Source organism: Dermacentor andersoni, chromosome 3 (assembly GCF_023375885.2).
Source record: "Dermacentor andersoni chromosome 3, qqDerAnde1_hic_scaffold, whole genome shotgun sequence".
NCBI classification, from domain to species: domain Eukaryota; kingdom Metazoa; phylum Arthropoda; class Arachnida; order Ixodida; family Ixodidae; genus Dermacentor; species Dermacentor andersoni.
Genome location: NC_092816.1, coordinates 151,671,292 through 151,684,070, shown reverse-complemented (window position 1 = coordinate 151,684,070; position 12,779 = coordinate 151,671,292). Strand labels below are relative to the sequence as shown.

At 42.4% G+C, this 12,779-nt stretch overlaps 1 protein-coding gene across 1 annotated transcript in view; it reads left to right on the top strand.

Moving 5' to 3' along the window:
- The window catches only part of APC7 (anaphase-promoting complex subunit 7), a 42,635-nt gene extending 37,055 nt beyond the window's left edge, over positions 1-5,580 (top strand). The window contains exons 15-16 of the mRNA XM_050172921.3: positions 202-319; positions 5,229-5,580. Coding sequence (XP_050028878.1) covers positions 202-319; positions 5,229-5,291 — 181 coding nt within the window. The 3' untranslated portion in view covers positions 5,292-5,580. The remainder of the gene's footprint in view (positions 1-201; positions 320-5,228) is intronic.
- The last annotated feature ends 7,199 nt before the right edge of the window (positions 5,581-12,779 follow it).

The following is a 12,779-nucleotide window of genomic DNA, read 5'->3' as shown; positions in this document are numbered from 1 at the left end:
GCAGGTGGTGTCGTTAGCTTTGTAATAAGTTAGTCCATGTTTCAGAGATTACAGTGGCTCAGCGAAAGCTGCCGTTGGCCACTGAGAGTGGCTGCATGCAACTCTGAGGTGGATGCCAGCATTCCTTCTGACGCATTTTCATGCTTTTTTGGGGCTCGCATACCGCTTGCTCCATTCTCCCGTTCTTTCTGTTGCGTGCAGCCTGGACCCAAGCAACGCAAGTGCAAGAAGGGGCACGCGCAGGGTAGAGCAGCGGCCCGAGAATGTGGAGCCTGGCTACGACATGGACGTTGACGAGATAGCGGAGTCGGATGTGGAGGTGAGAGCCCGTGTCTACCTCTGCCATGGCTTTCTTGTGCCGATGTTCTCCCTCTCAGTAGATGAGCTTTATCAAAGTACAGCATGCAGTATTAAGGTACAGCTGCTTGTGAATCCTTGGTCATAAAGGAAACAGCTACGCCGTAGCAGTGCAAACATGCAGAAGCAGCATTTATTGCTCCTTCTATACGACAAGCCGGCTAGCCTAAATGCTCAAAGGAATAGCTCCTTGGTGGGGGACACACTGCAATGAGATTTTTGACTTGCCATGCAAGGTCACCGTGCAATTGTTCGCCCCTGCCTAACATTGACACTTTTTATGTGTAGGGTCTCGGTGTTAGTACTTAAGTCAGTAAGATCAAAGTGTTGAAGCAGGACCAGATTTATTGAACATACTCCAGAAAATACAGATATGCATTGGAAATGTGCGCTTCAAGATTCACTTCTGGCACGTTGTCTTACGCCCGTATTCAATAACGCAATTTAAGTTGAAGTCCATGCTTGACTTGATCTCAGTGACGCCTGCCACGAACATGCCCAGAATGCTCATTGCGTTTCCTCTGGCACGTTAACGACAGCTGTGATTTAAATCAAGTCAAGCGTGGGATTTCAACTTAAAGGGCCCTTCACCAGGTCTCGCAACTTTGAGCAGACAGAGCATACGTTGCGCAATAACGATCATGTCTGGAAAGTATTGCATCGCTACGCGCTGCGGAAAGACCTGAAAAAACCTGAAAGACCTCGCGGCCGTAGCGCTCCAAGCCAAGGAGGACTTACACGTGCCAGTGTGCCTACGTACACATGTGTGCACTGTGACGTCGCTCGTGGTGACACGTGACTTCGAGAATTATTCAAGGCAACATCTCTTATTTGTGCAAAATGCTGCTTGAATAGACAAATTGAAGCTTACAGAAATAATCGAACACACAAACCAAATGTCTGCATGTTTTTGTTTTACTTTGCACTGCAGCAAGAGAGATGTACTTCCCTTCCGTATGCTTGTTCCCACGTCGTGCAGTAGCGTGTGCAGACACCGAAACTATGTCATTTTCTACCGTGTTCCAGCACTGGATGAGGCTCTGTGATCCGCTTGTGTCTGCCTCAGTATTCGTGCAGCACTGAATTATACTACTAGTCAGGTGTCCTCGTGCACAGCATGCAAAATCGTGTGCTCTGCAAAACAGGACAATCGCAGCAGCTTGTGCGTGACGCTGTCGGCGGAAGTGCGCCGCACCGCAAGAAAAGCGAGGAGGGGAAAAAAAATGAAGGCGGGGTCCGTGAAGTATGCGTCACATGATCCTCGAGCTCCTGTATGAGAGGACACAGGAAAAGAATTTCAGTTGTGGTGACTAGACGGGGTGAGTGGAGAGAGTGTCTCGCTTGGCAGTGGAGCTCGCCTCCTGAAATCGGGTTCGCAGCACTGAAGTATTTCTATCTCGGTTATTATTGAGCCGATTTGGGACATTTTTGTGGCAGAATGCTCCCCAGAGGACACGTAACAACTTCCAGTGTATAACCAAAATTTGCTATGGGGCCTGGTCAGGGGCCCTTTAAGTTGTGTTCTTGAATACGGAGGTTAATGCTGCTGTTTGGACAGGCCTGCCATTGGGCCCTATGAGTCTCCAAAATTAAGAAAATATGTATATCTTGGGACTAGAAAAGCTGTGGTTAGTGTATTTTTGCTAAAGCGAGGTAACACAAAACAAAGCAGGTAACACACTTCGAAAGTTTGATGGGTATCACTGAGCTGAACAGCGCTACGACATAGAAACTTGTTGGCGAGATGCAGGCAGTCTTCTTGACCTTACACAGTGCCACCAGGTCTAACGTTAGCATTATGTGTTTCAAATACTTAATGTTAAGTCCGGTGCACTGAATGTAGAAAAAAAAAAGAAGAAAGGACGAAAGCAAGAGAAATATGTTCGCATTCGTGGCAAGGAACGTACATATAATATTGCAAGGCGCACTTATGACCGTCTCAAACCCTGTGTTCATCGTTGCAGTCTAAAAAACAGTGTTATCATTAAAATTTTTCAAAATAAAATTGTGAACAATGAGCAAAAAAAAAAAGCAAATGATGCCCACGGCACCTTATGCAGACTTGTAAGCGTTACAGCAAAAAAGTAATTGATCACAGTGACATATTACAAACCTGTGAAAGTGATGCAGCAACTAATCGATTAATGTTTTTCTGTTTCCTCCCAATTCTTACTAACATTGCACAATACTGTAAGTAGAATGAGTTGGCCTAGCTCTTTCAATGCATCTCTACAGCCCTTCACAGGTTGGTTATGTTCACTACATGTTTTTTTTTTTTTTTTTCATCGGTCATCTTCCTTCGTTTCATGTGAAAACGTCAGCTGCGACATTGAAAACGCACTTGATGGGCATACTAGGGGGAAGAGTGCTGTTGTGACGTACAAACACTTCGGGGCGCGCGAGATTGCAGTGACCGAATGCCTCCATGTTCGCGTGTTTGTCCTCTATGGAGCACAGTACTTTATTTTTGCTGGTGCTTGGAGAAGGCGCTTCCGATAGGGCCAATGAAAAAACTGGAAAAATAATTGTCCACAGGTGATTTTCTGGCATCAATGGCCCAAGTGGCCACCACTATCAAGCCATAGAATTGCCGGTTTAATTCGTTAGCCATCCTCTCTGGTGGAGTTCTTGCCAATGCCTTCACTAGACTTAAACTGAGGAATTGTAAGAGGCCCCAGCAGTAGTAGTTCATGTTTCCCACAGAAATGCGAAACCACCGCGAGCTGCAGCACTCAGTTCTGACAATACAGGCTGCGACCTATCGTTTGAATTAAGAAATAAGTACTGAGCACCCAGATTTTCTTTTCTTAACATGTGACCGTGGACGTTTTACTGTAGTTCCCACCAAATTTAAGTGCTCGAAGCTGTGTCACCTGTTACAGTTTATCTCGTCAGTAATGTAACTGGTTATGTGTAATTGATTAATGAAAAAAACTTAAATGTAACGGAATTACAGTGAGCGTTAGAGTAAAAAAGTAATTGGATTATTCCAAAACTACCAATAAATGTGATTGATTACAAGTAATTAACCACATTTAATTTGTTATGCACAAGCCTGACCTTATCTGAATAACTATCATTTTGTTGCTGCCGCTATTTGAGAAAACTGATACTACCATACTTACTCATATAATGATCGCACTTACCTGTAAAAAAAGATTGGCACAAATTCAGAGGTGCGATCATTACGCGGGTTAAATTTTTTGTGAAAAGAAAAAAAATTTCATCCCGCGTTTGCTGCGGAATGACAACAGATCAGCAGACAGGTGGCTGCCGCTGTAACAGTGCAGGACACCAAAACAAAAATGGCAGCCGGCGGGGCAAGCCAAACTCGCCGAACGTGGTTTTTGTTTATTCTTCTCATGAGTACATTACGCGCATTGAAACAGTTTCTTCCGTATCAGTAATGCATAATATCGTAAATATCAGCAAGCTTGCGACAATAACTTAGCCATGTCCACTTTGAGGGGACAGAAGCAGGTGGGCGCGCTTAGCTGCCAGTGACATAGAAACACATGGCGGGCATGCTGCGGAAACTGCAACATTTGTCCTCACTTCTATCCTAATATGGCACGTTTCCGGTAAGGGTGGGCGAATATCTTAGCTGTGTTACAAGCGTCGGCGTATGAATAGGTTACACTCCAAACGTGTCAGTGTAAACGTGGCTACTGTCGTTGCCGCTTGCAATTTGTTCCGTGCCCACGAGTGCAGAGGAGAAGAATCGAAAGGCGCCTTTTTTGTTGTTATTTTTGTTGACCACATCCATCATGAAGCCTACAAATAATAAAGCCAAGGCAAGTTTGGTTGTAGCTTTTTTTTTTCATAGAAGTGCAGAAAGCGATGAAAGGTATGAAATGGGGCATCTGCTTAAGAATGCTTGGTGAATGCAGACCGCTTCGTATTTCTTGAAGAGTCGTTCGCGTAGCATTCGACAGATGGTAATCGCGATCGTCATTAGCTAGACTTGGCAAAAGACATATTGCTGCAGAAATTTCGGGGTGTGATCATTACACGGGAAAGAAAAAAAAAATCGAATTTTGATGACAAAATTCATGGGTGCAATCATTGCGTGATTGCGATCATTATGCAAGTAAATACGGTGTAAGAAGCAGTAGAAGTTCTTGCAGTCTACAGGCTAAAAGGAATTATGCAAACGAAGACTCATCTCAATGTTTCTTGTTTAGCAGGACCATAGTTGTTGTGCAGACCAATCGCGTTCCTTAACAAATGCACGGAGGAGGTCACTTATGCACCATAATTAGTAGCCATTAAGTAAGCATGTGCCAGCTTAGGTAACTTAAGTGTTGTATCAATTTAGGCGTATAAGTTTATTATTTGAAGTTGACATCACAAGACGAAACATGAACAATCTGATCATGTTTGAATTCCTCTAAATCTATTTGCAGCACCACACTATTGCCGTTTCCTCTTTCAATGAGCACTACACTCTGCTACATGCATTTAAGACATCCTGTTCCATTTTTTTTTTCTTCATATGTTTCAATGTTATCATGCACCAGATGTGATCATACTGTTTTATGGTCTGCATGTGTCAAATAATGTAAACAAGTGTTTTGTTGCCCAGCAGGTGCCGCGAAATTGATCATTTCACTTTCTGTATATTGGAAATGTTCTATTTTATTTTATTGTTTATTTATTAATGCTGCAATCGCATCTATGGGCATTTTAGCAGGGTTGTTTACAAAGTACAATAGTCAGCTAAGTTTGCAAAAACAGTCAATCAATACAGGTTTCACGTAAACCTGATAACGCGACAAAATATGCAATTCAGTCACATTAAACTAGATACAAATGATGCTAGCATTGGTGACAGCTCATTTTACTGCTTTTCCTTCTTCGTTTCATTTCAGAATGAACTTGAAGAAAGTGAAGTGGAAGCTGTCTGGTCAGACGTCGAGTACTCCTACAATTGAAGGACTCTCGTGGCACGGACAGCTTGGTGAACTTAGTGCGGTTATGTGATTGGTGTCGTGTACATCTACATGAACATGCGCACACTGCGTGCACCGCTGTCTGCGCAATTTGTGGGTGGATGGTGAAACAAATGCTGCCTGGCTGACAGTCGGGCACTACTTCACCAGTAGTGCTTAGCAGTGAATTGGAGATCATATAAGGAACGACCGGGGTTCAGCAACCTTGTAGGAGTTTCATTTTATGACTATCTTTGACTTCACAAGAGAGATATAAAGATCTACTGGAGGAGATTGTTGTGAAGGTGTCGCTCACTGACATGTGCCAAATCGTGTTTCACAAGGTATGGCTCGTGAAAGAATTATGCCAGTATGTATTATGTTTTGAAAACCATGGCTCCGAATATTTGCCATGTTACATGCTTATTTTTTCTTGTGTGTGTGTGTGTGGGGGGGGAATGCTGCTGTTATATTTTTACTCATTGTTTTTCGTTAAATGAAACTCTGAAATCTAGAAAAAATACTGGCAAACCTCAGAGTGCCCTAAAATATTTAATTTAATAGTTTTCTATGCTTGTTTAATAGTTTTTTATATTGTAACAACTATAGTTAGCTAAATGAAGAGCAAGCCAGCGGGCATACTTTTGTGGGAGGATTTTCTGAGCTGTCAGGTTATAACTGACCATAGAATATAATGTTTCGCACTAACTGCGACATATTTTGCTCCAGCTTATGTAGCAGTTGCTGTAATAGACTGTTTCTCCATTTAGTGCTTACTTTTACTCAAATAAAGTCTAGCCAGAGGCACAGCATTCAGTTATGCTGCCTGGTTTGCTATCAGGACACATCAGGACATGTTAGTTTGTGTGCCCGCTAGTGATGCAAAATTATTGGTAAATTGACTATCGGTAGTACTATTGATAGTAAATCCATAGTTTGCCACTGACAATGCAATTGATAGTTTTTCCATTCTTGGCTAGTGATACATTTAAATCTTGATATAACAAAATCTAAATTCTGCAATCTGCTCTGCTACATAAAAATTTTGTTATATTCAAATGCAACCTTTTATGCGAATAAGTACAGTTGCAGATGAATTTTTCTCGCACAGAAGGAGCAGCAAGATTTTCCATATTGTCTGGCAATCTGAAAATGCAAGTTTCAATTTCAAAAATTCATTTTGTTGAATTAAAGAGTTGGCCATGAAAGATACGGTATCATGTCGTACCAACGATATCTTCACGTCGGCAGTACGATGCAAAGCCAGTCACGCCTTCGCATCCACTCTGCCGGCGTGGCTGATTGTGCCACCTGCAGTTGGACGACAATTATGAAAAGTGCCGGCAGTGGGAAGTGAGTGCTTTTTCTGCCTCTCGCTTCAACGTGTCTCCAAAACTCTAGACACACAACCTCCAGTACTGAACATATGGCAAGACAGTGCACGTGGCCCCACGTCATCTCGGTACGTTAGCACACGCTGCAGAATGCCTCTAAAACAGGATGCACGGGCTGCGTAGGCAGTCAGTCACGCTAATATTCATGCGAAGCCACAGCTGCGCTAAAAATAGAAACGTTCGGCAACCTGCTCCTCTCGCCTCCTCACGCACACGCTCTCCTCCCCCTTTCCCCTTGTTCGCGCTTTAAAACAGTGCTCATCAAGCCACCATTCCTCTGAGCTGACCCTCGCAAGGCTTCACTCGCACCCCAAGCACACAGCACGCAGCATGCGATAGGATCTTATCGCTCACACTTAAACTCTATAGGAACACAATCCTGCTCAGCTTCGGCGGTCACTCTTGGTCGCACGGCATGCAATTTCAGAGGTGCATTCACAAGCAGCCACTTATTTGACCATTGCAGCCGCGGAATTTTCCATTTGTTGTCTCGATATTCTTTCATGGCAGCAGTCACCTGCCATGGTAGCATAGTGGCTTTGGCACTAGGAAGCATGAAATTTGAAGGGTGTGGGACCGACTTCCAACTGTGGCGGCTGCATTTCGAAGGAGGCTAAATGCAAAAATGCTCATGTACCATGCGCATTAAAAAAACCCAGTGGTCAGAATTAATCCGGCGTCCCCTACTACAGCGTGCCTTATAATAAAATTGTGGTTTCAGCACATAATGCCTCAGTATATTTTTTTTATAGAGCAGGCAGGGAAGTTTTGTTATATTGATGTTGTGTATAAACACTCACTATATTAGATTCTAAATACATGGTGTTCTATGGACAAGAAGTTATAAAGAGGTAACTGCTTCATTTATATATAGAATTTTATTATATTTAAGTTCTTTATATAGAGTTTTAATTGTATTACAAGAAATTTAGCTATAACTGACTGTTATATGTAACGCTCACTTCGTGCAGTCGGAAACAGGGAACCTAGCCAAGTTTATGTTGCAGTGTTTACTGGGAGTGCGTCACATGATTTTACATTATCGATAGTAGTATCAATAGTGTGCTTGATAGTGTTACCAATATCAATAGTTTGCTATTAATGCTACTATAGGTAGTTTTTGTACTAGTGATAGATCAGTAAGGACCAGACTATGGATAGTATCTATAGTGCAATTGATAGTTTTTCATCACTAGTGCCTGCTTGCAGCAGCCGCATTGCAAGAGGTGTAGAGCGGTGTTTGAAGAGATGAGCGAAGCACGCGTCCCATACAGCATGCGCACAAAATAGAGATTAAAGAGGAAAACAAGCTGACCCACTGGCTCTCTTGTTCAAAGGCCTTATCCATCCCCTAAAACGAAGCCTGCCCTTTCTGTTAAAGGGGTCCTCAACCACTCCTCGAGCTTCGTGAAAAAAACAGTCCGCGGATAGCATACGCTACTGTGAACGCCTCAGGCAAATTTTGCAGTCGTGCGTGGCACGTGGAGCTCACAAGCAGTACACAAAGTCACCTTTCTCCCAAAGGCTCTCTTTTCAACAAAAGCCTGCTCCTCGCTCTTTTCCGGATGCTTTATTTCCTAATAAAGTGGATTCCCATATGCGGCTGCTATTGGCCAATAACAGACATCAATCAAGAAGGCTGTTTAGATTGGCTGGCTTCTTCCTATGCGTACTGTCTATTTACTGACACAGTTTAACCCTTTGAGGGTCGATTTTTTTTGCCATAGCGACCGCACAGGGTCGATTTATTTTTATTGCAGATTCCAATTCTTCTTAGGGAGTCATTTCGAAAAGAATTTACCGTAATTTTTCTAGGGTGACCGTAAAGTGAGAAAAAGATATTTTTCATTGGTATATATGTACTCTTCATTCATGAATAACAACAATAAAAAAGAAATAAACATAAGAATTGAAAATTTTATGCATTGTAGTTCAAGGCTTTGAAAATGCGCACACAAGAATATTTCTCAAGACTGAAATGTTCCTGCTCTTACACTAACACGTACATCCATAGCGTAATCGAACTGCGTAGGTGCGCGCACTCAAGAAAACTGGTTGTGTGCCCGTCAAAAAAGCGAAACGTGACAAACTTCTGCTAATCTTCATCTTATCGAAACCAGAGGCAATTAGTTTTCGCGAGTTTAAAAAAAACGCAAAGCAACGGAAACACATGCACGGCGGCATCTTTCCTATGCGCACCCCCATGAGCAATAAACGAGCAAGAAACAAGACATTCCTGTAGAGTGTTATCACATGGAGTCCACAGTTTGAAAACATGATAAAACTCACTGAAGAACTGCAAATTTTTTATTCGTTATCCAGCTGTGTGATTTTCGTAGTCGTGAAAATGCAGGAAATGTAATGAAACTAAATTTTCATTGGACAGAATTAATTTGCACCTGAAGGAGTTACCGGTGTCGTAGACGTCAGCTCTCGTTAGTTTCAACGAGTTTTGAACACTCAACTAGCCTCCAACCACGCAGAGCTTATGGCCAGAACACAGACGCTTGACAGAGCGCACTTACTCCTGGCCGCTCCTGGTTAGACGCCTTGGCAGGCTTCGCTTCATATTGATCAACTGATAGCGCTTCAAAAATGCACAAGTTGTATGTGGCTACTATCTGTCGGTCAAGTTGGTGCAGGACAAAGCCAGTCTGCACCACATACCACGGCCAGACTGGAGCAGATGAGCGTGAGTGCAGACTCAAGCCTTGTCGTGCACAAAGCAAGTGCTGCGCATACGCATTGCAGTTGCATGTAGCTGCGGTCTGCTATGTAGTGCAGATACTGCGGCCTCTGCGGGGTGCCGCGACGAGTCTGCTGGCTAAGCGCGCTGCGGCTCTCTGTGGACAACCACGTTTGGCACGCCGTAGGTGCCAAAATCTGAAGTGGTGGCGTCTACGTGAGCACCCAAAATCAAATTTGAACTGTATGCCACGGTGACGTTGAGCAGGCAAAGCATTGTGGGCGTGCCCTGCTCTGCCATAGCCTTTACAGTGAAAGTCATTGAAGAAGCAGAAGCACCGTAAATGGGTTGCTGGATTTCCAATAACTCCGCTTTTGCTGAACGCATTGAAGTACTTTTTGTGGCAAGGTATTTCCGAAATAATCTATTTTAAATTCAAATATATTTCCGGACTTCCTTAAGAAGTGGTTCAGGGCCCCTTGAAGGAGCTGTTGGCCTTTACTTATCCCATATGTAACGTTTAGGTGTGGCAGGCTCATGGTATATTAAGGTTCTAAATTTTAGTCGCCAAGACGTCGCAAAAGCCACTTTATCCCTCTGTAGTTGCTCACTCCTCTATTAGCGAGGCACGCATGTAGTGTTTCTTGTATTTTCTGAAACAAACGAAGCAAGCAAGGATGTTGTGAAAGCTTGCGTGCTGCCAGTATCTTAGCAAATGTACAATGCACAGAAAAGCACTTGCAAACTAGAAAAAGGTTCTGTGTACAATAAACAGCCTTGTAGTTAGTGATAGCTTAATAAAGCTTTCATCAAAACCACCGCATAAAATGCTGATGTCTCAAGTGCTGTCACATGTATAGACTTCAAATGTAACCATTTCCTTCAATTAATATAGATCTAGCAGAAAACCAAAGAAATTTCAAATTCCAGTGAGCATCCTTCCCTTAATTGCATTCCTGCAAATATCAGTATGAAATTTGCAACATAAGTGAGCAGATAACATTGGCGTAATCACATGGCCCATGCTTGAAAAAAAATCCCAAGCTCCAAGAAACTACTGCAATCGGCCCTGGATTTTTCTGTATTAGTACAAACTATTTTTGCTTAGATATACTTAGTGCAAACTGGCTATAAGGAACGTGATACATTAAAAATTAAGAAAAATCTAACAATTTTTGGTGGTTTTATGGTTGTACTGGTATCAAACGACACCGTCAGGACTCAGATGGTAAATTTTGAACTGACACCTAATTTATTGTTTGATACGCCAGTAACTGCCTTCGTATTTATGTTGGCGTGGGCTACAAAAGTTGCTGCATGGTTGTCTAACATAATCTTGGTTTTTGTATCATTCGAACAAAGAAGTACAGCCTTGGGGAATAAGAAAGTTTATCACTCCCCAGATGCCGAAGCCTTTACTTCTCCAACACATTGCACGTCAGTCCGTATATATAGTACTCTGTCTGCTCAAGCCCAATTGGAATGATGCAATTCACTATGCAGGACAGGCCATGAATTGAGCAGTGCAAGGGGGGTGACGAAGATGATCATTTCCATAATACAGCGCATAACCACAACAGGGGATTGGCCAATAAGTGGGCGGTACACCTAACGTAAAATTAGAATAAATGTATAAATGAAAGAGATTAAAAAATATGCAGAAATCATGCAGTGCCGCTTGAAGATGAAATGACACTGTTCCTCCAAAGGATCTTAAGCTTTATGTTAATGCTCATAAGTTCACCAAGACCCCAGTGTCGTGACGTAGCATAAGCCTTTGTGTCTGGATGCTCAAAGGGAAAATTTTCACATTTCCCAAAATTTTTACAAATGGACTTTCATGAATGTCTTGCTCAACAGAATTAGACCTGGAAACAGCAAAAGTGCCTTATCAAAGTGCTTGTAAAGTCCTCTTCAGCTTGCATACCACAAAATGCATTCGAAATTCCTGAAATTTAGGCAAGGTGAGGTAATTGACAAATTTCCTCGGAACTGCTTTTACAGTAGAGTCATACATTTGAAGATCACTCAGTGGCATTGCAGCTGTGCTTTTTGGCGGTCCAGGTTCGCTTTTATATGTGAAATTGGTCAGAATTCATCACACTCTAAAATTTTAACAGTATCAACTTCTCCCATTTCTGAAAATGGTTGTGAGCACCACCGTGGCGCTCTTCAAGTGTGCTACTGGAATCAATCGCATGGTTCTTTTGGCCAAAAAGTTAATGGGGTAATTTGCATAATTGCCCAAATATCACATTGAGTCACTTTCAGTGTATCTGTCGCAAAAGCAATCCAGAGGAAGTTTCGTCTTCCCAAATTTTAAAGAATTTCAAGCACATTTCGGGAAAACAATGTGACAGTACTGCATTGCTAAGAAGTATTTCTGTTAAAACCAATGAGTCCTGGCACTGTTAAATTTACGCATTGCAAAAGGAGCAGTGATCTCCAGTAAAAATTAATTTGCCAACATTTCTACTTTTTCTGTTGCTATTCAACACAGTTTCATTGCAAAAATGATATCGACCTCAGCACTCAAGAAGTCGGGCACTGACACTGTTCCAAAGAGAAAATGACGATTGCCAGTGCAATATCTTTTTCTCTTGGTTTGCTTATTTTCCACAAGCTGTATGTGTCCACAAATTAGTAACTTTAGCACAACACAGCATTGCTTGTCGCATTTGACCCGAGCTTCTGGCAGTTGCATTATATTATGCAAGCTTTGAATTGGACTAAAATCTTTCTTCCTGTTTACTTTTCTTTATTCTTGCAAGACTAACAATGTAATGGTTTACAGGGGGACGCGACTGTCACATTTTGAAAAATGGCCATAAGATCGATTTTTTTTAAATCACATTTTCAGTTTGTATAACTTTTTCTATCTCATTCTGAAATATACTGAAAACCATGTAAAACTGCTCTAAAGAATTTTTGCATTAGCCAAGATGGCGAAAAATTTTGCGTAAGTCACCTAAAAACAGCGTTTTTCTCAATAGGTAGTGTTACCGTTCTGCAAACTAACTTTGCTAAAAGCATGTAGTTTATGTGCAGGACGTACGCTATTCAATTACGCCTTAAATTTCGCAAAGATAGTGCGCCTAAGTGATTCTATCTATTCGCCATGCTTTGCGGGTGCGTCCGAACAGTGTGAGGTGCTGCGCAATGAAAGCCGGGAGGGCGTTTTGTTTCTGTGTGGCGAAATCAGTACAAGCTGTCCGCCTTGGCGTCCAAGATGTCCTGATCTCAGAGGCCATTTGCCGTCGCGTGTATCTGTAAAAGTAAGTGAGTGTGTAGTCCTGATCCCTTTTGACTCAGGGTAGGCGTTTGTCAATGCCACAGGATCTCCTAACTTCGTTGATAGGTGGTACTGCTATCCCAGAAATTCGCTCATTATGCACTGACTTTGTTTCAAAC